We start from the raw sequence: 26,006 nt of genomic DNA, 5'->3' as shown, positions 1-26,006 counted from the left end.
AATCTAAACTAAAAAAGCCAGCATGCTGGCTTTTAGTAAACATAAGCGACAAGATTGTAAATTCAAACAGATTATCTATTACAGTATATCTTTGAATCACAGCATCGCGATGTAATCTTATTAAAACAAAGGTTGTCTGGGTCACTTTGCCTTTCACAAAACAGTTTGCAGCTCTGAGCATTGCAAAGGCAAGATTGTTTCTCAGGAATCTCACTTTTTTTATTTGCTGCTCCAATATTTTCATATCAACAATGGGGTCACTCATAGTGACACTCACCCTCAGTTGTAAAGGACTTTACAGCTCATGGTTTTGATTCTATGGTTCAACGTTTCTGTTTTGGTTCACTCTCATCAACCTGTTTTCAGACACAGCAGGCTGCTGCTTGCAGTGAAAAACCTCTCATACCCTCTATGCATTACCTACCCAGCACCAAACAAAGTTAGGGACTAGCTGGTGAACATAATGTAGCATTTAACAGTTACAGTAAAGAGCCAGATATGTCCTCCTAGTGTTTGTATATGGGCTAGATGTTTAAGCAACAATGTGCTAATAATTTGGCAATATGAACTTAAAATGTGATAATACATCAGTGATCAGATTGTTCCTACGGCCTTTAAGTGACCAAAAAATCTGTCATTGCAGGTTTAAATTTTCTGCTTTGTACTTTGACTTTTTTACCTGGTGAAGTCCGTCATCTCCATCATGATCATACACATCTGCTTGGCCAGCACAATGATGTCATTGCCGTTGTCATCCCACTTGGCCACTTCTGCATCCAGCTTGCACTTCTCCTGTCTGAAGCTCTCCACCTGCTCAGCAATCTTTGCCTTTTCCTCCTGGGGAAGCTGTGCCATGATAGCCTGCAGGCAGCAGGGGAGCATGGAAGAAACGAGAGCATTAGAAAAGGAGGAAGAGGCTGTTTGGGAGTACATTTGAGCAGAATAAATTGGAGGGATTGCTCAGAATGAGGGAAATACCAGAGGAGAAGAAATTTGGTAAAGGAGGGAGATTAGGTTGGGGAGGAGAGAATAGGGAAATGAGGAAAGGGCCGAAAAAGAAGAAGGATTAGTTTAGAAGAAAGAGAATAAAGAAAAAATATATAAAGGGGAGAGCTGTAGCACCATTTGTTCTATTTTTTCTGTCCGGTCTACTTTTTAATCCGCCTTACAAAACTTGAACACTAAGTTTGGAGTCTGACTATCCCTGCCCTTCTACAACGCTTCAAAATAAATTTCTAAACTTTACATTTAATGACTGGACCTTTTCAAGCCCCTTGACATCTTATATCCATAAAGAGCAAATCCATTTTTTCCTCAGCGGCAGGTCCGAAAATGGCATAAATCTTGTGGCAAGGTCACAGGCTCTGAGAACCCGGTATTATTTTGGAGATAAATGTATAATTACCTTGCTTCTTAGACCAGAGAATGAATAATGCATTTGTTAAACATTATGTCAGGGAGGTGAGATGGAAGGAAGAGTAACCTGGTTTCCATTAGGTCGATTCTATTGACTCGAGAGGCAGAGAGAGAAAACGAGTACAGTAAAAAAAAAGGACAAGTCACCATTGTTTCTTAACCTCATCTATTATTGACTGTTCTCCTTGAATTGCTATTCTCTTAATGAAATAATCACCCTTGTTCTCCTTTTACCTCTTCCTTATTCCCTCTCTCACAGCAAAGCTGGTGTGTGGGGGTGTGGGGTGAGCTCAGCGAGAAAGTGCGTCACTTTGCTCATGACCCCTGCTAGACGTGTCAGGAGGAAATTGAAAACAAAAAAATATAGATGACATGTCCTTCCGATATTCTTTGCAAATAAAATAAGCTGAAACAGGAGGGGGCCCTCAATGAAATAACAGATAGAAATTAAGAAGCGTGGAGGCACAACTTTCTCATCAGAGGCCAACGTGAGCTTCGGCCTACTGATCACTATGTGAGCGCAGTTGTGCAAAACCTTGATGGCGGTTAGCTTGAATAAAATCCGAACGGCATAAACAAACAAGCAAAACCAGCCCCCTCAAGCCCAGTGTACATAGATTTCCTCTGCTGCCAGTGCCAAGACACACAAACAACAGCGAGGCAGCGTATCCCATTATACCCCGTGTGGGGTGAAAACACCGCTCACATTTAAAACAAATACAAAGTTAATATGTATTTAGACTGCACAATGAGGAATAAACAATTTAAAACAAACTGCTGATTCCAGCAGGGCAAACTTGTATTCAGGTGAACTATGGGTCACACACAGTAGGCAGTGGCTCTGGGGCCCCTACACTGCCATTTATCTAATCTGTGATAAAACAACTACTGTAAGTCTGTCCATGCACAGGTCAACCATACCTCCATAAGTTAATTTACTAATCAGACAGATCCTTAAATTAAGTACGCAGTTTTGGCTATAGGTCAATCAGCACTAATGGGCTCTTATAAACACATTATAACCAATAGTCCCTCTGCTTCTTTGAGTTTGTCTCATATATCAGAGCACTTGCTTTGTCTTATTTTGAAATTATTATTTATGCTGTTGATTTCAACTATAACTTGTTTTTAAATTAAAATCAGTTTGAACTAGAAAGGTGCACTCAGTAGAGGGCATATCTCTCACAGCTATAATGTCATATTGAATGAATTCAACCCACAGTTGGCTAACCCCCCCATCTAGACAGCAAGTGTATCAGGCCTGTTTTTCACTTCCACTTTTTAGTCTTTTCAGATGTCTGCACCAGCACGCATCTCAGCTCTGTCTCGTAACTGTGACTTGAAGCAAGTATTTAGGCTTCAAGTCTAATTTCCGACAATAGGCATGTAAACGTGAGGTTGATGCCCAATAAACATGGAAAAACTGTGTCTCTGGCCGCAGAGCAGCAGCTAAGTGGAGGTGATGCGGTCATTTGTGTGCGTAGTTCAGTAAGCTGTTAGCCAAAACACATTGTCATGAACTATAAAATTGAGCAAACTGTTTCCCCGTAGACATACACTCTACAGTATTTTTTTTCCCCCACTGTGTCTCTGGCCGTAGAGTAGCGGCTGGAGTTCGAAGATTCAATAAGCACTATTATCACTACTGGCTTGGAAAGGTGGTGGGCAGGTTAAGAATAGTGAGTGAGGAGTCAGCAGGCAGTCAATAGCAGTATACAGTAAAACAAGAAGCAAAAGGTGTTTTGAGGAAGTCACTGCAACCACGAGAGGTCCTTCAGCATGCAGCCATAACTGGCCACCCAAAACATTATGCAGTTTGCTGCAGCAGAATGTGAGATTAGCTGTGGACGGACACAAAGGTGCACACTAATTCATGGACCCACGCACACAGGTGAGTGATCGCATAATCCTTCTTCTTATAAAATAATTTATAAATATAAACTTGAAAACAGCAAAAGACATTTTAGTTCAGACATTTGCAGGGTGGTTGTGCACTGAGTGTGTGGTTCTGGGTATAGCCAGTTGCTCCCTGGGTTATGACTTGCTGATTACATGCTCATGTTCAATGTAGCAAAAACATAATGGAGGCAAAGATGTACAGTAATTGCTGCCTAATCAATAGCCACACAGATGAGTGCAATGTGCCACCAAGCATGTCACTCTAACCTCGGGACTCGAGGGCGGTCATTAGCATATCATTTCTTTCCTGCACCCAACTGTTGAGACATCAATTATTCACTTATTTCTATAATTGCACCAAGCAGTATGCCCCCAGTGTCAAAATAGTTGGTACACCATTGAGAAGAAGTATAGTTATAGTTTTGCTAAATGCCATTGGAATGAATAAGATAAAGAATGCAAACTGTAAGAGCAATCAAATACTTTTCTCTCCGTCTTCTGCACGTAAGAGCTGCATTAAACCAAGATGAACTGCTCCCCCAAACAGCTAAAGGGAGCAAAAAGTCTCTTGAAACTCAACAATTTAGATTTGGAAATTCCTTTTCTAAAATTAGAGATCAAGGGAGGTTGAGGAGAGTGTGAGGGATTTGGTTGGTATTCAAATTCACTCTGAACATGGTGTGACAAAAGAGAGAGTGTCGGGAAGGATGAGAGAGAGAAGGGGGTTCTGAACACAAAAGAAAGCTGCAGCACAGGGGTAAACACATGAGCCAATTGGGACGTCAGGGGAGCAGGAAGGCACTTGGTGAAGCCCCCGCTCTCTAGAATTCACTTATCCCTAAATCCCTTCCCCTACTTTACTGATAACAACAAGGAGCGGGCCTTGGGAGCTTAACATAGTGGCAAATCCGGCCGAGGGAGTGCTGTGCCAATACACTCTGCGACTCGGCTACGTCTGCAGGGATTAGAGCGCTTTCCGGGTTTCTTCACCGAGCGCAGCTTCTTGAAATGACTTTAATTTGTTTCATTTGAAATAAACTGCCCAGACACTCTGAGTTCAATTTTATGGATGACCTATCAACAGTGTTATCCAATCACTGTGTTAAAAGATGTTGGGTGCGTGTATGTGTGTCTGTGCATTATCTGTGGTGTGTTAAAGAAGGAGAGTTTGTGTCTGCATGTTCTAATAGAGAGAGACACTATGTACAGGCCTCTTTCCCCTGTGCGTTTTTCTGCCTTCCCATTATGCATGTTTGCGCTTATAAATTAGCTTCACACATCAGTATAATAGAAGTGACAAGTGGAGCACCACACAAGGCAAAGCACTGGGAACAAAGGCTCCTGGGAGTGCCCTGGACTTGATTGTATTTCTTTCTACACTGAGCAAGAGAGGAGACAGTGAGATCAAGAAAGTGAGAGGGAGATGTTACGCCTGTGTCCTGTGTGAGATACCGGCACACTGGAGGGGCCTGGAGGGATCATGACTGTAAACCTCAGTGTGCTCATGTCAGCTCCTGTGGAGAAAATGGATTACACTTCCTCTTGTCTGTTTGAATAGAAACACAGAGCACCAGTGTGCGCTTGGCATGACAGTGAAAGGACAGCAAGCTTTATCCTGACACGACAGGCTGAGTCCGACTGGGCAGATCACCAGTGGTTCAAGGCAAACACATCCTTTATGGATGTGCTTGCCTCCTGCGTGTGCAAATATTTCGTCTCTGAGGGCATACCAGTGTCTATGAGAGGAAAAACAAGCAATATCAATTAACTGTGTGAGAGGCTTTATCTGTATGCCAGATGTATAGTATGCTGGACAAGATAATGTGTGTTAAATGTACAAATGTAATAACGTTTAATAAAACGATGCAATACATCATCTTCAATGTATTCGCTGCGAGCTTGAATGCATAACCTGCTAATCGAGGCTGCATGAACACTCTTTACATTCAGCCCCCTCACCCTTTAATTAATCCACCTTATATTACTTGTATTACAGCAACAAGTTATGACAAAGGGACATGCTGCGACTTCAAACTGTTCCCAAGAGGAGCTGCCCACTCAAAGCACAGTTGAGTGCCAGGAAAAAGCAGTTGACAGTTTGGTGCTGTGAGGCTCCCTTGTGTGGCAGTGCTGGTGCGTCTAAGCTCAGATGGCTCAGCAATGTTACGCTGCGGGAGCCTTAGTGGGAGTGTACATACAACAAACTCAAAGCACTTCACACCCAGGACCACCACAGTCATGCCGGAGAAGCTATTGTGCTCCCAAAGCATGGATTTGTTCTTTTTGTTCATGGTTGGATTGCAGATTTGACAATGTTAAACTTTCATGAGTTGTCTCTTTGGTCAACAATTGCATTGTTTAATCAGTGAAACAAAACTTTGGCTGGAGATTACTGTGTAAAACATATTACTAAGTCAGTTTGCTGACTTTATAACTCTTCTCCACTTCTGCTATGGTTACGCTATGATTTAGCATTAGTCATTATCCCATAATTGCTATTTGTGGCAACAGCGGCTGCTGTTCAGCAGTAGTTACATGGTCTCACTCCAAAGTACAGTGTTTTGATTCAGCCCCTAGGATGGAGGGATGCCTGTTTGTCAATCCCTAGCCTTTGAGTTCATTTTTTTGGTTTTAACTACTATTAAAAGGCATCACAATTAGGGCTATAGCTAGTACACACTTAGTAGCAATAAACTCTTGTTTTGGTTTTATTTATGTTTCCCGTCTTTGTGCATTAGCCCCCTGTGTGTGCAGACTGTGTAGAGACTCAGGCAATATAATACAGACCTGAGCCATAGGGATAGGCGTTGGGCCAAGTCATACTCCTGCCATCCACAATCCATTCAACATGCAATACATCACAACAGCCCCTATGTTGCTGAAGGGGAGCAAGCACTGATACCCTCTTAATGTTCTTTAAGCTGGGCCCAAGTGAAAAATTGCTAATGTGCAACAAAGCCCAGACCCTGGCGATTGCGACTGAATTCCTTGGCACAGTACTATGCTGTATTTTGTCCTTTGTCGGGCATCTGAAGGGAATTGGGTAATTACCTCTTTGTTTGTGATTGCAATTTTACACCTGTCACCCCCGAATGGTGTTTATTTAAAATAATCCTGCTTGTTAGGATCATTTTAATGGACTTCCATGCTATGTAAGTGGAACTAGTTGGCTGAATCAATTCCAGTATGGTCAGGGAACAGGGGTGGGTGTTGAGGTGGGATGCGGCGCAACGTGAAACTCAGCCTACGACTGAAGCAATAACGCTACAGTCACTTATATGATGAATGTGGGCTTGTTGCCCAGCCTTCACCCAAATTAAGTACATGTTGTCTTTTTCTGTATTTCTTCATGTCAGGTTGCATAACTGAGGCACATACAGGAAGTTTTCTGCACAGTGGGGGCGGGGCGGGGGGGGGGGGGGTGAACATCCACTCACCCGAGCACTCTGTCCAGCAATAAGCTGGTCATCTTCAGTCTGGACACTAGTCCTGCTGCGAGTATCATAGTCCTCCTGTTCAAAGTCAGAGTCATCTTCCAGCTCCTCTGGTGTCTGTGAGGAACACAAAGACAAATTCGGGCAAACAGTCAGAGAGATAGAAAATGGAAAAAAGAAAAAAATCTTACAACTCATGAATTGACAGTTAAAAAGAACAACTTTGACTTCATGCCCCTCTGTGTGGGAATCCAGAGTAACAGACAGCATATGTTCCCGTGTGTCAGTATACAATGGCCAAATCCCAATGTCCCGACTTACGGACTCACGGACTTTGAGGCGCACTCCCACGAAGTCCGTGAGGGTTTGGGGATGTCCCACTGTCAAGTGTTTGAGGGCTCTCTGGCAGAAATTTTGAGCCCTTTATGAACCCTTTCCGTAAGTCAGCATGGTATGCTGACTTAGCCTAGGGAATTACCCACAAATCATTGCAATGTGACGTTAAACACGGGGTAACCAGTGGACGCATAGGCCAAATCCTAATGTCCCCCCTAAACCCTCAAACCCTGAACCCTCAAGTACTTACTGACGTCACCTGGTAAGTGGTCGAGTGTGAGAGACTGTGAGGGCTTGAGATGGTGTAAATACGAATGGGACAGCACTTTGCTGCAACATATCACGTTACCATGAAAACAACAAGAAATATGATGTATAATTGTGTGTATTTACTTTATACTTTGTACTCCCTGATTTGAAAGTCTTCAGACTCTTTCCTCACAAGATGAGAGGTGATTTTATATAATCTATTTACTCGTTTTTGTCAAAACAGCTTCAATGACAAAATCAAATATTTGATTTGATTCAAGTTTTAGTATATTAAAGGGGTCACTGTAAAATAAAAAACTCCCTGGAGAGAGACAGTGCGGGCAGAGTGGTTTAACTTGTATTTATTTGGTCACCTGGATAATGTCAGTTGCAGAAATATTTGCTAAAAGATTGCTTTAAACCGTGAGAATATTTCAACCGGTTTGTCAAGATACGACTCAAGTATGAAACAATATTTTGTGGATGGAATCTGCCAAGGCTGGTGTTATTGCTTTCAAGATTCACTACTGCAAAGCAAAAACAAGAAATTAAACCTCCCAGCAAGGCTACATTTTGTTTAAGAGGAATCAACTTAAATGAAACAATTCAGTGGAGATGTAATTTTGCGCAGCTTTTTTCTCCACAATAATCCTATAATAATGTCTGTTTGGAGTCTATAAATATGTATCATTAAACATTGCTGTGTGGCAATTGCTTTATGCTATTATTTTAAGGTAATTACAGTCCTTTGATTTATTGTTATTTTTTATTTCAAAAGAAAAAAAAAGCAGAATCATGCGTCATGTAATAAACAAAATATATAGCTTTCCTTCAACAAGTAATTGGAAAAAGCATTTGGAGCATGAGTAATATGTGGAAAAATAAGAATGAATATGCATTTCTGATGTGTCACTAATTATGATTAGTGGGTTAGCCAGCTAACTTTAACACAGGCTTGTTGATCTCATGACGCTGGCTCACTCTTAACTGAGCTACCTCACCATGGCAACCTTTGTTGGATGGTTTACCTACTGCAGAGCAGAGCAAAACCTGTTCAGTAAAGGCACCATGCATGATGCTGACATTTTAAAAATGCCATATTCACAATGCTGTCACAGTTATCCTGTGAAGAGCACTGTGGGTAATTATATTTACAGCTTGTTAGAATGTAGCCTCTCCATGATGATTGATTGTATCAGAGATATAATTAATGTTTTACACAAAACTAGTGCTCGTACTGGCTTAAAGGCAAGACTTCTACCACACAACGGGTTGCTAGTAGACCATAAACTATGGCAACAATTAATTACATTTACTGTTTACTAGCATAAGCTACTAATTGTGATGAATTAAGCTTAATTAGTCGTTGGTAGAAAGAACACCAAATTCCACCGGTATGTTCTATTAAATAGACTTTAGTATTTAGTTTGCTTTATTTGATTATTTGAATGATCACTTATTTTGGCATTGCTAGTTATGTGCCTGTATTCCTATTGAAACCCACTAAATCAAAACATATTCTCAAATTCAAGCACTTGACAACCCTTCCCCTCTTCATGTGAATGTATTCATACTGTAGCTGGATTCCAAAATCCAGGGCAATAAAACCAGATGTTAACCAGCTGTGTGAGACTGTTCATTGAGGCCACTGGGTTGGCACAGTACAGGTGCAGACACAGAGCGCTCGGGCAAAAAACCTCACGATGTTTTTCGACAAAAAAAGTGACCCAGTAGATTGCAATTGTTGTTATTGCTATAATATTTCAGAGTTTTAAAAACTCGTCTCATAGTATCTTAAAACACAATGTTACGGCATCGGATAAGACTTTAAACCCAAGCATGTATTATTAATGCCAGCTTTCTCGCATTGTTTTTCATCGTCTAACTGGGACCTGAAACATCATATCCCCTTCAATTTAGCATCTTGCATTTCTGTAACGCAGTGCTGCTTGAGCTCTGAACTTCCAGTAAAAGTTGAAGCTCCTGCTTGAGACAGGCTGTAGGTCAGTTTGTTGGTTAAAGGAGAGAGTGTAAACACTTGATATAATTACAGTTTCCAGTCTCCAATCCACTGTTCAATTTCATACATGTTCCTTTGTATCCAGTACTTGCTACTCCATCACACTATTCCGCTGTGTATAGGTGTGTGTGTGTGTGTGTGTGTATGTGGGTACATAAAGGCTAGTACCAAACTATGTTTTCGAGAACTTTTATTATAACTTTACTCTCTTCTCAAGACCTGCCTCAATTTTTAAACACTGTGGAGAATTGGTTTCCTAATCCGTCGACTCCTCATAAGATCTGTGCAGTAAAAATTCTAAAGGAGCCATTACTCGGCTTTAGTGGGAGAAAAATAACACAGACGCTTAAAAATGTGTGCAAACAGAACTATTACACGTGGCACCAACATTTGCTATCTATATGATGGAGTTAGACAACAGCGAAAGCAAGGATCTTCCAAGTTGTTTCCTCTGAAAGTAATTGAACTTGGATGGGATTATGAAGCCAGCTGGTCCCGGGCAGTTCAAAGCTGCCTGTTTTACATTATTTACCAACATCAAATTATTTTCCATAATTAGATTTTTTCCAGAGCTGCACTGGGAAACCTTCCAGCCTGCATAAAGTTGAATAAATTAATTACACGGTGAAGAGAGAAGGGCCAGTTCGGGTGAAAAATGCAGATACTGTAACATCAGAGTATGTGAGACAGTAGAGCTGCTGGTGTCATGTTATGTAGCATTTTTATGACATGCTGTAAATATTCTGCCTACTAAAACAGATCATGTGACAGGCGACATCTCAAATGGGAATTCAATTGCATGTTAGATCTCAATTATGTTTCTCTTCATCCTTCGGGTAGATATGTTTTAGTCAGTAGCACAGTTTGCTCTAAACCAATGTACCGCATGTGTGTAGCTAGAATTAGAGTAAAGAGGCAAATACTGGAAAGGTGTCGGTGAGTGTGACAACTTTGTCTTTTGAGTCAGGAAATGATCAACTATATGGTAAAAAAGGTTATAATATATGGACTGAAGTGATTGTAGATTGCAAAGTAGATTATAGATTTAGACCACATATGCTTAGTACAGACTCACTGCCTGACTATTCAGCAACACTAGGTAAATTCACAAAATACCTAATCAAATGTTTTCAAAATATTGAGGAAGGCAGAAATAAATGACTGCACTTGGTGTTGGTCAGCATTTCCAAACACATGCATTTCTGTCTAACGCTTGCAGAGCATTTAAACCATTTCAGTGAGTGTTTTCCTCTTAGAGAAGGTAAGGAACATACCCTTATCATGAGGACAGCTTTCCTGATGTCACGGACGCCGTCGTAGACCAAACGGGACGCATCAATGAACTCATTCTCCTCAAAGGCCTGTGGAGGGTTCGTACTCAGTGCTTCGATAGCAACCTCCACTTGTTCAGCAAAACGGGGCATGACTGCAGGGAGAAATAGGTAAGGGAGGTAGATAGGAGAACAAAAGAAAGATATGAGAGTCGGGTGTATCACATGTTAGTAATCTTTCAGAATGGCTGCAAGTCTATCAATTAGAAAACATTAAAATGGCATGGTGAACGCATGAATATTCTTGCGTAGGTTTTCTATTTGAGGCCATGATCAGAACCTTTTCATATCAAATAGCAAGATTACATCCTGTGTCAGACTCTGATTATTTGTGCACTTCAGAAAGCGAGATTGTCCCCCTAAACCTCTGTGTACGCGCCAATATGCTGTTTGCACATTGCACGTCAATTAATAACTATTTCACCTCGGCTTACACAACAGGAAGATTGGCCCGTCTGTCACAGATCTGTTTGTGTGTACGCTGGCATTTGGCATGTGGAGGTGTCTGTACGTGTGTGTGTGCATGTGTGTAACCTGTGAGAAGACGTACAAGGACGCTAACTTGCAAGCTCAGCCTGTCAAATCACAATGAATGGAAACAAATTCATCATTCTTTTGAGCCAAACAAAAGCCAAGCAACAAAAGAAAAGTCTCTATTGACCATAAAAATGGTTGGTTTTGTTGTCGGTATCAATTGGCCAGACCCGATGGAAGAGCTTTGTGTTTTCAAATGAATTGTGCTGAATGTGAATATACATTATTAAATATTCACGAATACGGACTGAATGTTTGAATATTTAGCAGGCTACCTTTCGACGTAATCTCCTCTTGAGTCACAATAATTGAATGCAGAGTTTAATAATGAGTTTTTTTTAAGAACGCTGTGCTGTCGCAAATCATCATAACAAAAGCCAAGGTTTACCTGGACAGAGAGTTGTCAGCCAGGAAAGGTCTGTCTTCATATGCTGTATTATGGTGGCTACACCATGAATGCCTTTAACCCCACTTTCACTTGTGCCTTTGCTTCTAGTCCACAATTGTAAAGATATTGTCGAAGAAACAACGCTAAATATTCATTTTTTTAAAGTAAATGACTGCTTTTTGGATATGTTAGAAAAACGACTGAATTGGAAATAGTCTGCAATAAATATGTTTACATAAGGAGTGGATTTCTGAAGAGTAGATACTTGAAGTGATTTAAGACAGCCCTCTTTTGAGAGGAGAAGACAGGTCTAATGAGGACAGACGGATTGGAATAAGAAAAACAGAGCAAAAGACAAATAAAGTACGGCAGCAAGCCAACTGTGTGGCTTTATTATCATTTTCAACACTTTCTTCCTCTCTTACAGAGTGAACTTAATCAATTAGCCAGTTTGCACTAAAGGTGTATCTGCAGTATACTTATTTTGTGTGATATAAAACACAAGCTATATTTCAGCAAACATAAAAGGCACTACAAAAAAGACTCTTTTCCTTTTCATTTTTAATTCAGTTTAATCCACTTACTGCAGAAGCGTAAAATAGGCTTTTGGGAATTGCTGGGAAGGCGTTTTAAATAGAAATATTTAAATGATCTCCAAGCTCTTAATGAGCAAAGTTGCTGATGGTAAGGAGCAATTTCACTCATTCCAGTTGAAAAATGATGAAGGGAATTAAATGTGACCATGTAGGAATGGATTCTTTTCACCCCCTAGGCTTAAGCATATTTAAAGTGAGAAGTTCTGGATATACAATGGATGCTTAAAAACCTCACAGCCGATATGACGTGCCCCACTGCGGTGTTTAATGAGCTCCAAACACCACAAACTGCACAGTTGTTGATGCTCAGATCTCAATTTAGCAGGAAGACTGCTCAATTTAGGCAACAATCAAAAGCAATGATTCACACAAAACCTGCACTTAATCATTACGTACAACTTTAAGCCTATTTTGATTTTAGATTTGTGTTGTTCTTGGGGGATACAGTTTGAACTCCTATGACATATTGATTTTACTAAAATGATACAAGAAGACATTGCATATTACAAAGTATATTTCTTATATCACTTTATAATAATGATGAATATTCTCCATTAGTACTGTATTCTTATTCTCACATTTTTATGCACCTTCGGATCTGTGGAAGCGCCTTAAACTAGCCAGCAGGGGGCGACTCCTCTAGTCAAATAAAATCAGTCGCTATAGTTTCAAGTCTTCTTCAATAAAGAATGATGATTAATCTGTATATTTTGGTCCCATTCAGAGTAAAATAAAAAATAAAGCAGAGTTGTCTGCGTTTTCGTCTTACAACTTTGACCCGGTCACAGTGTGTTTTCAGTTCGTGAAGTTTAATTATAACATTTTGGTCACCTAAAAATGACTTGTTCAACGTTAGGCTGTACCTAGCTCCACCCTCTCTTGCCAAAAAAAAAACAAGATGGCAACGATCAATATAACAAACTCAAGGTTTCAAAACAAAACTACTTCCACTTCTTATAGTCTTTAGGTTTATGTTATACTATATGCTCTATTATGGTATTTGTATGTCCGTTTCTATAACATGCTTCTAATAGTACAGTGTTTGTACTGGATCGATTGTAAAGGATCACATGACTAGTACAGACTATGGTGTCGACAGCCCATTGTTTCTGTTGTACAAACCCAAACGCCAAAGGAAATAATAGTAGATGCATCATGGCTGTAGAGCATTTCTTTTGCACAAATAGTCGTTCACTTATATGTTCCAAGGTATTGCAATATAGCAAGTCTCCCTCTGGGATCAATAAAGTCTATAAAGTCTAAACTATGCATGAATAAAATGTTACATTAGGTATCACATGTAGTCTGAAAAATGTCTTTCATTTCAATGTTACACTAATTAATAGCAACATATTTATGTAATACTAATATATACTGTATGTGTGTGTGATAAAATGTTACATCAAACTTAAAAGCAACTCAAGAAGAAATCTGAGAGAACATTGAAAGTTACGAGATTAAGAGCCTTTATAGCTCCTGCTTATACTCTGCTTACAGCTCTGCTGATCTACATTCCAACCTTGGTTGAAGTGATTCACCTACCTCATCCTACTGCACTGCTCCTCTCATAGCAATTTTCTCATCAGCACTCTCTTCCACTGTAACTCCCACCTCTATTTACACACAGATTAAGCCTTACCTCCTCTACTCGAGAGTTTGCCATCTGTTTCTTATTCTGGCTAAAACCTATTCTCCCATCATTGTAACAACGGATAACAATTTAAAGGGTGTGTCACCCAGTCAGTCCCCTTAAGTACAACTGATTTATTGATGTCACAAACAAGGTATTGTGATTAAAGATTTTACAATAAATGCTCTATATTTATGGTGAGTTACTTTTAGTTGGGCCAGCCACACAGTCTGGTTCTCAGAGCTATTATTTTCAAAGTAGACAGTGTGAAGTGTCTTTACTTCTCTCCCTTAAGTCTCTGCTGCACTTCCTTTCAGTGCACTTGATCCACTGATTTACAGCTATAACATGTGGGTGGCATTGTCTGCATGTGTGTTATTACTTGCTGCAAAACCCTGGCTAAATCATATTTACTGTGCCTCGATGTAATGGCAAGGAGGAACGCCACCCTGCTTCTCTAAAAGGCACACTGACTAAGGCCATATATCAGTTTTTTTAATCTACCCTCTCCAGGCACCATATTAATGATCGACTTGAAAATGTGTCCCTTCTTTGAGGAGAAGATTAGTTTAAACACAGGGAGTTAGTGGGCAGAAAAGTGTCTCAGGGAAGAAGGAGGGAGAGGAGAAAAGAGAGAGAAGCCATAACCACTTTCCCATTAGGCTATTGATTTTTCTCCCTCTCAAGGACACGCTTCAATCCCGGGCCCATGTGTGGACTGTCTGTCAGGAATCTATGGCTCAGCTTTACAGCTAAGAGTTGTGTGCCTTGGCTGGCTGTATTTGGCCCGGTCATAAATTTAACCACACTCAATATGAGAACGAGGGATGGGCAAACTGAGACAAGGTCAAAGGGCAGGTAGTTGTGATAAGCGTCCCGTGTTGATGTGGCAGCTGTCAGAAAAACAGGCAAGGCTGCGATTGGCCAAGTTGCCGCGGACATAAATACAGGGGCAATCAAATAAAAACACAAACAACCTACTCGAACATCGACAAACACACACACACACACACACCCAGGCACAGGATAAATGTTCTACACATGCACACCACTGAGAACAGGGAAAAAGGGGACCACATCAATGAATTCCACTAAAATCCCTGCTCAGATCGCTTAGTGAAATCCATGTTGACAGCTATTGATTTTTTGGTAGAGTCTAGTTAATTGGACTCAGTACCCTCTAAAAAGTATGTGGTCCTATATCCTTTTTCTTTGTTCAGCAACACTTAATCATCTTTCCCCCAGCTATAGATTTCTCCTTGACTGTGTTCAAATCCATAGACATCAGGTCTGGGAGGACTGAGGGGAGAGGGAGGCAAAAGTTCACAAGGATCAATAAGTGCTTTATGGTCCAGATCAGATGTGCATGGTAGCCCCTAAAAACCCCCGACTACCACCACTAAGAGGGAAATAGGAAGAGAAAACACAACAGCCCTTCATCAAAGAGAAATATGGAGCCGATGAAACGCTGGTCTAACACAGTTGCCCGTAACCTGCCTGAACATCTCAATTAGCACCCACAATCGAAAGCACACATGGCCTCGTTAAAGTTTATGTAAGACAGGAGTCCTCCCTAAGGCCATGCAGCCAGTGAGACTTGCCTATTTCATGCATCTGTATGGACTATCATCTCAGCCCTTACCTTAAAGTGTAAGTCAGACAGGACACCATCATAAAATCCGATGCTTGTTCATGTATACATCGTCATGTCAATTTTATGCTAGGTTTCCTGCTTTGGGCTACAGTCCAACTGAAGTCCTGTAGAATGGAGCAGCAACTAAGTTTTATTTGAGCACACGACTGGCTTGTAACTTAATCACAAACTCCCAGTATTAGGTGAAAGGCTGCTCCAGTTAACAAAAGTATTGCATTTAGCAGGTTTCAACTTTAAACATTTAACATCAAATACACCCATCCAAACAGACACTATTACAAAAATAAATACTGTAGCTGTAACACTCGTTGTCTGCAGGTGGCTCAAGGAGTACATTTGCTATTACTTTCCTATAGACAGTATACATCTGCAAGTCCAAACAGTTGCAACAAGTACTTTTCTTGTCGACAAGGTAGTAAAAATTGGACTGAAACTGCAAGTCTATAGCTGTAGTGCTGGTTTCAGTTTTTTTTTGCATCAGTGGCACTATGCATTATTATTATTATCTCAGGGAAAGTGTAGTCATACTGTACTCAATTAGAAAAATAAATATGTTTTGTACTAAATGTGTAAATGTAGCCAACAGTGCAGTTCTTATAGTTTTCAGTCCAAACTGTAAGGAGTACATCATCGTGTGTAGGTGGTTGAACTAATCCACACACAGCTCAATAATACATTTTATAATTCTGAAGTGAATTGTTTTCATGCAAAACCTTATTCTTTAAAAACAACCATCACAAGTAGAAAAAAAGCTCAGAATTTCTGAAATGTAGTGGACTAAAAGAACAGAGTCTCATAAAATAGAAATGCTGGTTCTAATGAATTAACCTTTTTTTCCCCATCTTTCTTTTGTGTAAAGCATTAATACGCCTCTCATTTCATCCATTAGATTTACTTAAGAAAAAACAGCGGGCAATCGCTATGATGCCACAACATCAACAGTTCTTCATTCGTTGTTCTCAGTAATACCGAGATAACGCTTCTGGGGTCATGCTGACTAGACACAAGCTCCATTCTCCATGGAGGTTTAATAGAACAGCAGCACAATTATAAAGTCTGTGTGTGTGACAGGGTTATGGTCGTATGAAATTGACCTTAAGTGTCCAAGAGATATTACCACTATACTTCATCAATTAATTACCCCAATCAATTAAACTAAATTATGCAATAATGGAACAGAATGTGCTTAACCCTTCCGTTGCCCTCAGTCCGTATAAATCCCATGTCCTGTGGCTGAAGCTGTCCCGCGGACTTCACCGATTACCGCATGTAGGGCAGAATGCCAGTGTACAGCCTTTGCATATATATATTTTACACCTGTAGCACACAGTGTGGGTTTTACAGTCCTCCTTCGGTGGGCAGATCTGACACCTCTTGCGCTTTCTTGCCGCGGGTGGCGAAACGGTGGCAGCCTCCTCCACCGCCGTTGCCGCAGCAGTGCCCGGGGCAGCTGGATGCTGCGGTTGATCACGTGATCTAGCCCTCTGGACGGCTTTCACAAGAGCGGCGGACGCTTCCGTGCGGGGGAGACGCTCCCTCCTTTCCATGAACGGAGTCACAAGGGCCTTTCCCAGCTGCTCGAGGAACACCGTCCTCTTGTTCCGCTTACCAGGCATCCAGTCGGGGTTGATCTCTCGCCATATCACGAACGCGTTGTACGAGGACACGTCAATGATGTTGTGAAACACGACCAGGGGCCAGCGGGCGGTCGTCCTTCTGCAGCTGTACGTGCCGATCACCTTGTCTAGGTTGTCCACGCCTCCTTTGTTGCGGTTGTCGTCTAGGATGATGACAGGCTTCCTGTCGTCGCGCTCGCTAATGTCGGCCTCCGTGTGCCTTGTGCTCAGAAGTACCACGTTCTTGTTCTTCTTTGGGAGGTAAGAGACCACAGTGGTCGTGGGCGTGAAGGCGAACTTGGAGGACAAGACCTCTCTGTCCTTCAATGCTAGCAGTGTAGAGGGGAGCTCGGGTTTGTTCTTTCGAACCATGCAAACCATGGTGATGTTCCTCTCCAGGAGCTGCCTTGCGAGTTCGTAAGAGGTGAAGTAATTGTCACATGTGACATTGAGACCCCTCAGTCCCTCTGTGACATCAAGCACAACCTGCATCCCCTGGTTCCTCTCTGGGCCTTCGCTGACGGCCTTGCTGGTGTAGACTTGCATCTTCCAAGCGTAGCTGGATTTGCCGTCGCAGGCCACCCATGACTTGATCCCGGCTTGCTGGGCATGTACTGCCGGAAGGGACAACGGCCTGGGGGGCGGGGCGGGGGTAAATAATTGGTTATCAGTGTGTCACGGAAACCGGTGGTGACGATATTGTCTTTTATATTATTTATATATTATTTTATTGAAAAAAGGATTACAGATACGGCTAATGACAGTACTTCATGTTGTTACATTGTAATAATTTAACCTCGGAACGAAACCAGTTGCTCGTCCACTGTCACTTCAGGCCCTGGGTTGTAGAGGAGTAGCAGCCGCTCCACCCACGTGTCCCAAACCTCTCTCACGGCTGCCAGTTTGTCCGTGGCACGTCTCGCTTGTCTCGTCTCGCGGTCGTCGAAGCGGATGAGTCTGGAGTACGTGTGAAAGAGTTTGAGTGGCATCGTGGCATGGAAAATCACGCTGCGGCCTCGCCCCGGGACCTGTATACACCGGCCAAGATTAGCAGCCCTATGTTGGCGCGCAGATCGGTTTCGTCCATTCCTTTCCACCCGTCCCCGTATTTCCGAAAGCCCTCGAGATTGGTGTTGTCCAGGACGATTCTTTCTATTGACGGTGTGACAAAGAGGCAGAAGGTAGAGGCGATGTCACGGGCGTGGCACGCGGCGTACCTTGTGGGTCCACCAGGGGTTGTCGGCGTGGCATTTCGCCTAGCTCTGCCCCGGTGTTGCACGTAGGAAGCGGAGGACCAAGTTATTTCTCAGTTTTTTGAGAGGAAGGTCCGCCTTTGCACTTGAGATGGGTCGACTTGGTAATCGTCTCCTTCTTCGTCTTCTTCGTGGTTACGCGAAGGTGATTCGGGCTGCACTGGGTTGTAGTCTTCTGCTTCTTCTTCGCCTTCTCCTTCGGCGTCTTCTCCTGCGTCTTCTCCTGCGTCTTCTCCTGCGTCTTCTCCTGCTTCTTCTTCTCCAGACACCGTCTTCTCCGGACACATCTTCCTCCACCTGGTCTTCCGAATCACAGTAGTCCTGCTGGTCGCTTGAGAAAATCTGCTCGAGTACCTGTTTGGCGTGTCCTCGACCACCGCGGCAGACAGTTCGCTCGCCAGGTCCGGTCGGTCGAGTTGTGCGAAGATCAGACTCGTCACAAACGCGGCAGAGCGAGAGTGCGCGGAGACGATCGCGTTCGATAAGTCCCCCGCGTTCATTCTCGCGATCCTTCCGAAGGGCAAACGCTGGCAACCCTCGACGAGGTCCCAGGACAGCAAGAGTTTCACTCTGTCCAGGTCGCGTCGCGGAAGCGCCTTCAATAGTTTGCTCAAACGCGACGAACCGATGGGCTTTCCGAGCAGATCGCACGCCGCGAGTTCCTCGGGGTTGAGCGCATCCAGATCGATCACTCGGAACGCGGGGTCCAGGCTTCGGAGCGTGTCGGTTATCGCGTTCCAGGCCACGTCATCGCTCAACGACTTCCACATCCTCTCCATCAGAGTCTCTGGGTATTTCGCGTACGACTTGTTGGACCTGTGCCTCTTAAGCATGAGGCCGATCTCCTTATTCGCGTCGGGATTCAGGAGGAGGTGTTCGTAGTCTCGTATAGCCGCCACGAGCTTGTCAAATGTGTCCCTGTTCGTCCTCAGGTAGTTCGCCATTTGAAAAAACGGAGTCGGTTTCATTTTCGCGTCTCTCCTCTCTACTGTCTGCTCTCTTGGACGAGCGAAGATGCGCGAGTGTACAACGTAGTATCGCGTAGAATATATGTGTAATATATATATATATATAGATAGCGTAGCGAGGGGAGGGACTCTGAGGCGGGTCGTTTTGACCCACCCGAGGACAACGGGAGTGCGAGATGCGAGGGGAGAGACTCTGAGGCGGGTCGCTGTGACCCGAGGGACAACGGGAGGTGGCGTAGCGAGGAGAGAGAGACTCTGATGCGGGTCGTTTTGACCCACCCGAGGACAACGGGAGTGCGAGATGCGAGGGGAGAGACTCTGAGGCGGGTCGCTGTGACCCGAGGGACAACGGGAGGTGGCGTAGCATAGTGTAGCGAGGAGAGAGAGACTCTGATGCGGGTCGTTTTGACCCGTCGGGACAATGGGAGGTGGCGCAGCGAGGGGAGAGACTCTGATGCGGGTCGTTTTGACCCGAGGGACAACGGGAGTGAGAGACGCGAGGATAGAGACTCTGATGCGGGTCGTTTTGACCCGTCGGGACAACGGGAGGTAGCGTAGCGTAGCGAGGAGAGAGACTCTGAGGCGGGTCGGGTTGACCCGCCCGAGGACACCGGGATAGAGATAGTGAGTGCGAGTAAGGGGAGTAAGAGGAGATAGCCGGGAGAGTCAAAGGTGGGTCACTTTGACCCCCAGAAGACAAGGGGAGATAGATAGCGGGGGAGCCTCCGATGTGGGTTGCTTTGACCCCTCGAGACGACGGAAGGGTTAAGACACCATATAACCAGACTGGAGACCTCTCTGTGGAGGCTAATGGGGATCCAAATAAAGATTAAAGAATAACTAGCACTGTGTGCAGTCCATTATGGTGGAGTTGAGCACCAGCAGACTGGCTCACACGTGACACACGTGATTCACTTGATGCTGTTTGCGACTTATCAGCTAGCAAAGGGAGTGGGGGGACTGTGTCCCTCAATTATCCTGGCAGATGAAAGTAACGAGCAAACAATAGATATAGCACCTCGCTAAATTGGCTCTAATGGTAAAGATAGAAACCGGGGAGGGATGGATGGGTGAGAATGTAGAGGGGGGTTTTGTAAAAGAGGGATTGTGGTTTCATTCTTATGGATAGGTAATTTCTAAATTACTTCCTTCCTTTCATCCTGTGTTTTTTGTTTGTCCACTTTTCACAATGGTGCATGTAAGCACCTACTTTTGAGAGATTTGAGGAGCTATTTCATGGTGCAAAAATGTTACTATAAATAAAGACACCGAACCCTTTCTTCTTTTCTAACATAATACTTCAAAGAAAATGAATTCATGACAAGAAACACTGACTTCTTATTCGCTGAACCGCTTTTGTGTTGCAGACAAAGTCAGCAACATAAACCAGAATGAATCTTTTCTACTGAAACTTTTTTTGTTATGTATCCGATCTGCACTGGTGTGTGCTACTTACAGGGAATAGCGACAGCGTCCCACTCCAACATTGAAAAAAGCTCTCCCCTTCTCCCACGTATTAAATGCCAGCGATGGAAGCTTTACAACCCTGAATATTGTTACAAACTCACTCTGGCAGTGTGTGACAAAGTTTGGCTTTGTGTAGCAACACAACAGTACCGGACTTGCTTTTATGTTTCCATATGTAATAGGCCTTATGCCCCTTGAATTTTCAATCTAAACAACGACAAGTTAATTATGTTTACATTCAGTGTTACTCACCAAATCTTTGAGATTTAAGAAATGTGTTGAGTTTATTCTTTAGGTCAGGGGGTCACTAATAGGTGGACCGCGGTTCGGGTCTTGACCCAGACGCTTTTGTATCCAGAACTGGACCTACAACCTTTCAGGAAAGAGACCAGAGTCTTTTATTGTGGCCTACAACTAAATATTCTGAAAGGATAATGACGCATGAATTACTTTTCTTCCACTCAATAATAGCACATCCTTTTGGTGGGCCCTGCACTCCTGTGGCCTACAATGCCTTATACTTGAATCCGTAAAACTCCCCAGCTATATATATATAGATATACAGTATATGTCTATATATTCAGATGCCAGTATATACTAAGTAGATTTCACAGTACTAAACACAACTCTAAAAATGCACTCTTTCCTCCCCACTGAATCCTCACACCTCATACACTGTGAAAAGTAATTCAGTCAAATTTGGGTCCAAACTTCTCTTTCGGTGGGACTGAGACATGTGTTGTCTCTCAGTCTGACCTGCCACAGGGATAAACTCAGGTCACCTGGAATGTGCTGTGACACAGAAGCCACACAGAGAAAGAGAAAAAAAAAAAATGGATTGTGGGCTGAGGAGTGAACAGGTGGTGTCCAAGGTTGGTGTTAGAGCCAAGACACTGATCCAAACTGTGGGACACTGGGCATACAGGCAATTACTGTGTTTGTAAGTCACTAAACAGAGTGGGAAGCTAAATAAGTGCTAGCGTGTGTGTGTGTGTGTGTTGCACTACTCCTCATGAAAGTAGCTTAATTGGCAAAAGGGTTGTAGCAGTACAGTACAAAGGTGAAGGATACTGAATTAATCTTTACAATACACTGTAATACATTAAACTGTGACTTCTTGTGCCACCCCAGCTTTGTGTACAGCGCACTAACCAGTCTCAGACAGGAGCTTGATGGACTCCAGCACACGCTCAGTGTAGACCCCGGGTTCGTAGTTCTCCATTTCAGCATTAATGATGTGGACCACGCGAGCAGCTCGGCCCCGGATAGCTCCAGCAGTTCGGTCAAGAGTGTCCACGTCTCCCTCTTGCAGAGCAATTACGCATTTGTTGACATCCTCAAGGATGTGGTTCTCTTGGAAAAGCAAACAAGAACGACAGTGAATGGAATTGGCGGGGACCAATGGCTTTCTTTTATTGGGAAAAATAATGTTTAGATTCTTAATTTCTTTCTTTGTATATGGCCAGTCATGTTTAGAGCAGCAGTGTATAACATTTAGGGGGATTAATTGGCAGAAATGGATTAGAATATGCAGAACTGTGTTTTCATTCATGTACAATGACCTGAAACTAAGAATCTTTATATTTTATTTAGCTTAGAAAAGCCATTCATCTCTACTTAGGGAGTGGGTCCTCTTCCACGGAGTCCACTAACTTGCACCTACATGTTTCTACAGCAGCAGTTTTGACATTATACGGTAGGGATGGGTACCTAAACTCTGTGTTAAACGATTAAAAGATCGGATTATTGATAAACTCTGATGTTACTGGTGCTTTTTCTTGGTACTTTTTAATGTTTTATTGTAATTTATTATCACACAGAAGCCAGCATTTCCACTGCTCTCTCTGTCGGGCTGAGCGCCTCAACTACACGCACACACACAGACACACAGACACATGCACACACACACGATGCGTCAGCGAGCAGAGAGGTGGTGGTGAAGTGAAGATTACTCGAGATTACAGCAACTGTGCCCGTTACTGTTCCTGCAATAAACATTCGCAAGTAAAAAGCCAATACTTTCTCAATACATTTGTTCAACAAGCAACAACTTGGAACCGAAAGTGAAACCTAATTCAGCCGCTGTCATCCACCGCCGCTATGTTTACACAAGCTCAGCACGCAAGATTGGCCAACATCATTATTATTCTTTTTATTTTTTACAAACAACTAAAACAGAATTGTGCGTCTGTATAGTTTCTTAGTTTGTTCTTATACATTTCTCTGCTAGCTGAGACAAAGCAGCCAGGATGACAGAGGACAGGAGGGATGACTGATAATGTCTGTGTTCTTCATTATTGATTATTATCAATTATAAACTTCACTCAGGAATGTTATTTATTTTATTAACAATTTAGATTTGTTTCGAGTCATATACTAATGACTTTGTATACTGACTTTGCTGTTAGAAACAAAACTGTTGCTGCTCTATAAACAATATTTAGATATATCTAAATTATAAATAACTTCTAATCCTGTTCTGAATTTAAAAGCAATCATTTAGTCATAAAAAATAACCGAGTACTGATAAAAGTAGGTGCTTGTGTCATAAAATACTAAAGATACCTATCCCTACTTGAGGGCCACTGTAGTTCTTTGAAAGGTAGGGAGGGGTGAACGAAGGGTCATGCTGTTGCTTGCTATTTGCAACCTCACCATTAGAGGCCACTATATCTCATACACTGTTCCTTTAACATATTGAGTGCTGATGATTAATATTGTACATGGTTGATACAGAGATATATATAATTCTGAACAATTACAATTAATTTCATCTAACCTTCTCTTTAAAAGCTTCTGGCAAATTAATTTACCACCTACCAAAAGTGTACCTCTCATGAATTTATTGAATGTGAAGTAGTGAGAAGACAAACTCCATATAGATTAACATGTACAATGTTATATGTTGGTATACATGTCAAGAGCTACATTTATTACATCCCACATCAAATATATAAAATGAAATGCAAACAGACAAAATCGAACAAAGAACAAAAGCAAAACAACCTTTGGTTTGTTTTCAGGTTGTTTTGTTCTCTAAGTTTTCTGTGATTTACATTATAATTTTGTGATTTAGTTTTTCACATCAAGCCGCTACAGAGAAACCCCTACCCCAACTTCATGTTTGAAGCTACCAGTCACTTAACAAAATTGTGTGAGTGAATGGAAATTAGGAATTATTTTCTTTAATTAGCCAAACAATTTAAGAATTTGTGCTGTATTTCCTCATACCTGACACAGAAAGGAAGTCATCCACAGAGGTGATGTCATCCACGGCCTCGGTTAGGATGCGCACCTGCTTCTCCCACTGATCCTTGAAAACGTCCATGTTGTCCTGGGCCACCTTGCTTTGGGGACGGGCAGCCAGAGTGAGAGCAGCGTTGATAACCTGCCATGGAAGAGGGGCCAACATTTTTACACAAGGTACGTAAAGAACAACACATATTGTATTATGTTAAAGGATAAGGCTGTCTTTCTTTCTTTTCTTTCAGAAACTGTATTATTGTAAAAAATTTACAGAAATGGCCTAACTTCTAGACATTGTATGTTGTTGTTTCTTATTGGATTGTATAAATATAACTTTTATATATATTATTTCACCTACTGGTATGTACATACTTAATTAAATCTTTGTTTATTCTTGTTCAGCTTTGTTGTCCTTGCTTTTACCTATATTTCTATTTATGTGCATGTACATTGAGAGCAAACAAAAAACTGGTATGTGCACTCCTAACTGGCCAATACATCCGGTTCTGAATATTGTCAACAAATTTCCATGAAAATATCAAAACAAATGATAATCATGCATTAGGCAGTCTCTATCAATTATCTGGCTATCCTACCATGTCTGTGGTTCTCAACCCCATTCTATCCTCCTGAAGATGTTAATCTTTAAACAAGATCACAAATACATGGCTCGTTTAAAAAAAAAAAAAAAAAAGCTAGATCATTTCAAAACTTAGCTCAGCACTTTTTAAAATGTTGGTTCATCAAATAGGAGTAAAAGCACATATTTTGGGTTGTATTTTCAGCTTTAACTTTGGGGATCTAGTGAGTATTTACACGAGCACGGCTGTGTCATTCCAAGATGAATGACTCAAAAAACGACATTGTCCATGTTCATCCTAATGAAGAAATTGATAGATTTTCCTGATAAGAGGAAAGTATGTGACACAATTGAATGAGTTATATATCAGGATTTGGCAAAAGAGACAGTGCTTTTTGTAGGAATTAATTGCTGGTTTTGGTCTTTTCATGAGAAAAAACACAAATGTGTGCTTTCCAGAAAACCCATGGATGTATTAAAACTTGAAGAGAGCTGGCATCTTTTCCAAAAAGTATCTTGGTTTCAGGAATCTGATCTATGTAAGATAGACAACATGTCATAGGATTTTAAAGTGATAAAATAAAAAAGGCAATTTACCTCCTCATAATCTTTTAATTTTTTTAGATTAGCAACATTCTGCTGAGACTCTTCATATAACATTTTACGAGAGGCAGTATTAATCACATCACTATGACAGCTGGCATGTGTACTTTAACAAGAAGTATCATGTTTTTTCCCTCCCTGTTCTTTATCTCTTCTTGCTTTTTGATATAGCTTTAAAAAAACAAAAATCCGATGTAGGAAACCTGGCGCTATAATCTGGACATGACCTGTGTGTGTGTGAGAGTGCCTGTGTGTCTGTTTGCTTGTGTAAAGATAAAGGACTGGGGTTAACTCTACCCAGAACAGATGGAAATATTTCTCTTTGTTCCTCCTTCCCCAGCCACAAAGTCAGTGTCTGTTATGTTTTTTAATCTGTCTGTGTTGAGCATTGCCAAGAGGTATCAGGAGACGGTTCCTCACAAAGTTTTCTAAGTAAGTGGGTCTCAGCATGTGTGCATAGATGGGCCTGCACATTAGGTCCTGAATCTTAAAGTCAGCCTGCCTTCTCCATCTCTCTTCTCAATTACTACGTTAGTTCCCTTGCGAGTAAGGCCTTCCGTTAACCTTGAAAACAATGGATCGATTTTGACTTCCTCCGTTGCGTGCATCCTGAGAAACTTGTACTACAAGGTCCACCTACACATTAGTCATAGCTCTGCCTTCCATTCTGCCAGCAGTAATTCTTTCCCTGTCATTTCTAGCTATTCCAATTTCTAAAAACTCTAGATACCCCTTTCAGACGAGTTGAGAAGAGTTTATAATTACAAAAACATGTTGACGAGTGCT

At 42.0% G+C, this 26,006-nt stretch overlaps 1 protein-coding gene and 1 pseudogene across 5 annotated transcripts in view; both read right to left on the bottom strand.

The window, feature by feature from the left end:
• The window catches only part of ctnna2 (catenin (cadherin-associated protein), alpha 2), a 254,867-nt gene that overhangs the window by 10,809 nt on the left and 218,052 nt on the right, over positions 1-26,006 (bottom strand). For all 5 annotated transcript variants that reach the window (XM_076091888.1, XM_076091887.1, XM_076091891.1 and 2 more), the window contains 5 exons: positions 24,023-24,179; positions 21,944-22,144; positions 10,629-10,780; positions 6,753-6,866; positions 680-861 (listed from right to left, as the gene is read on the bottom strand). In XM_076091888.1, coding sequence (XP_075948003.1) covers positions 680-861; positions 6,753-6,866; positions 10,629-10,780; positions 21,944-22,144; positions 24,023-24,179 — 806 coding nt within the window. The remainder of the gene's footprint in view (positions 1-679; positions 862-6,752; positions 6,867-10,628; positions 10,781-21,943; positions 22,145-24,022; positions 24,180-26,006) is intronic.
• LOC142950063 (uncharacterized) lies at positions 16,741-19,324 on the bottom strand (annotated as a pseudogene).

This window comes from Anarhichas minor, unplaced genomic scaffold (assembly GCF_050575085.1).
Source record: "Anarhichas minor isolate MPS153535 unplaced genomic scaffold, ASM5057508v1 ptg000014l, whole genome shotgun sequence".
NCBI classification, from domain to species: Eukaryota; Metazoa; Chordata; class Actinopteri; order Perciformes; family Anarhichadidae; genus Anarhichas; species Anarhichas minor.
The sequence above is the reverse complement of the archived record's forward strand: the minus strand, read 5'-3'. Positions and strand labels throughout refer to the sequence as shown.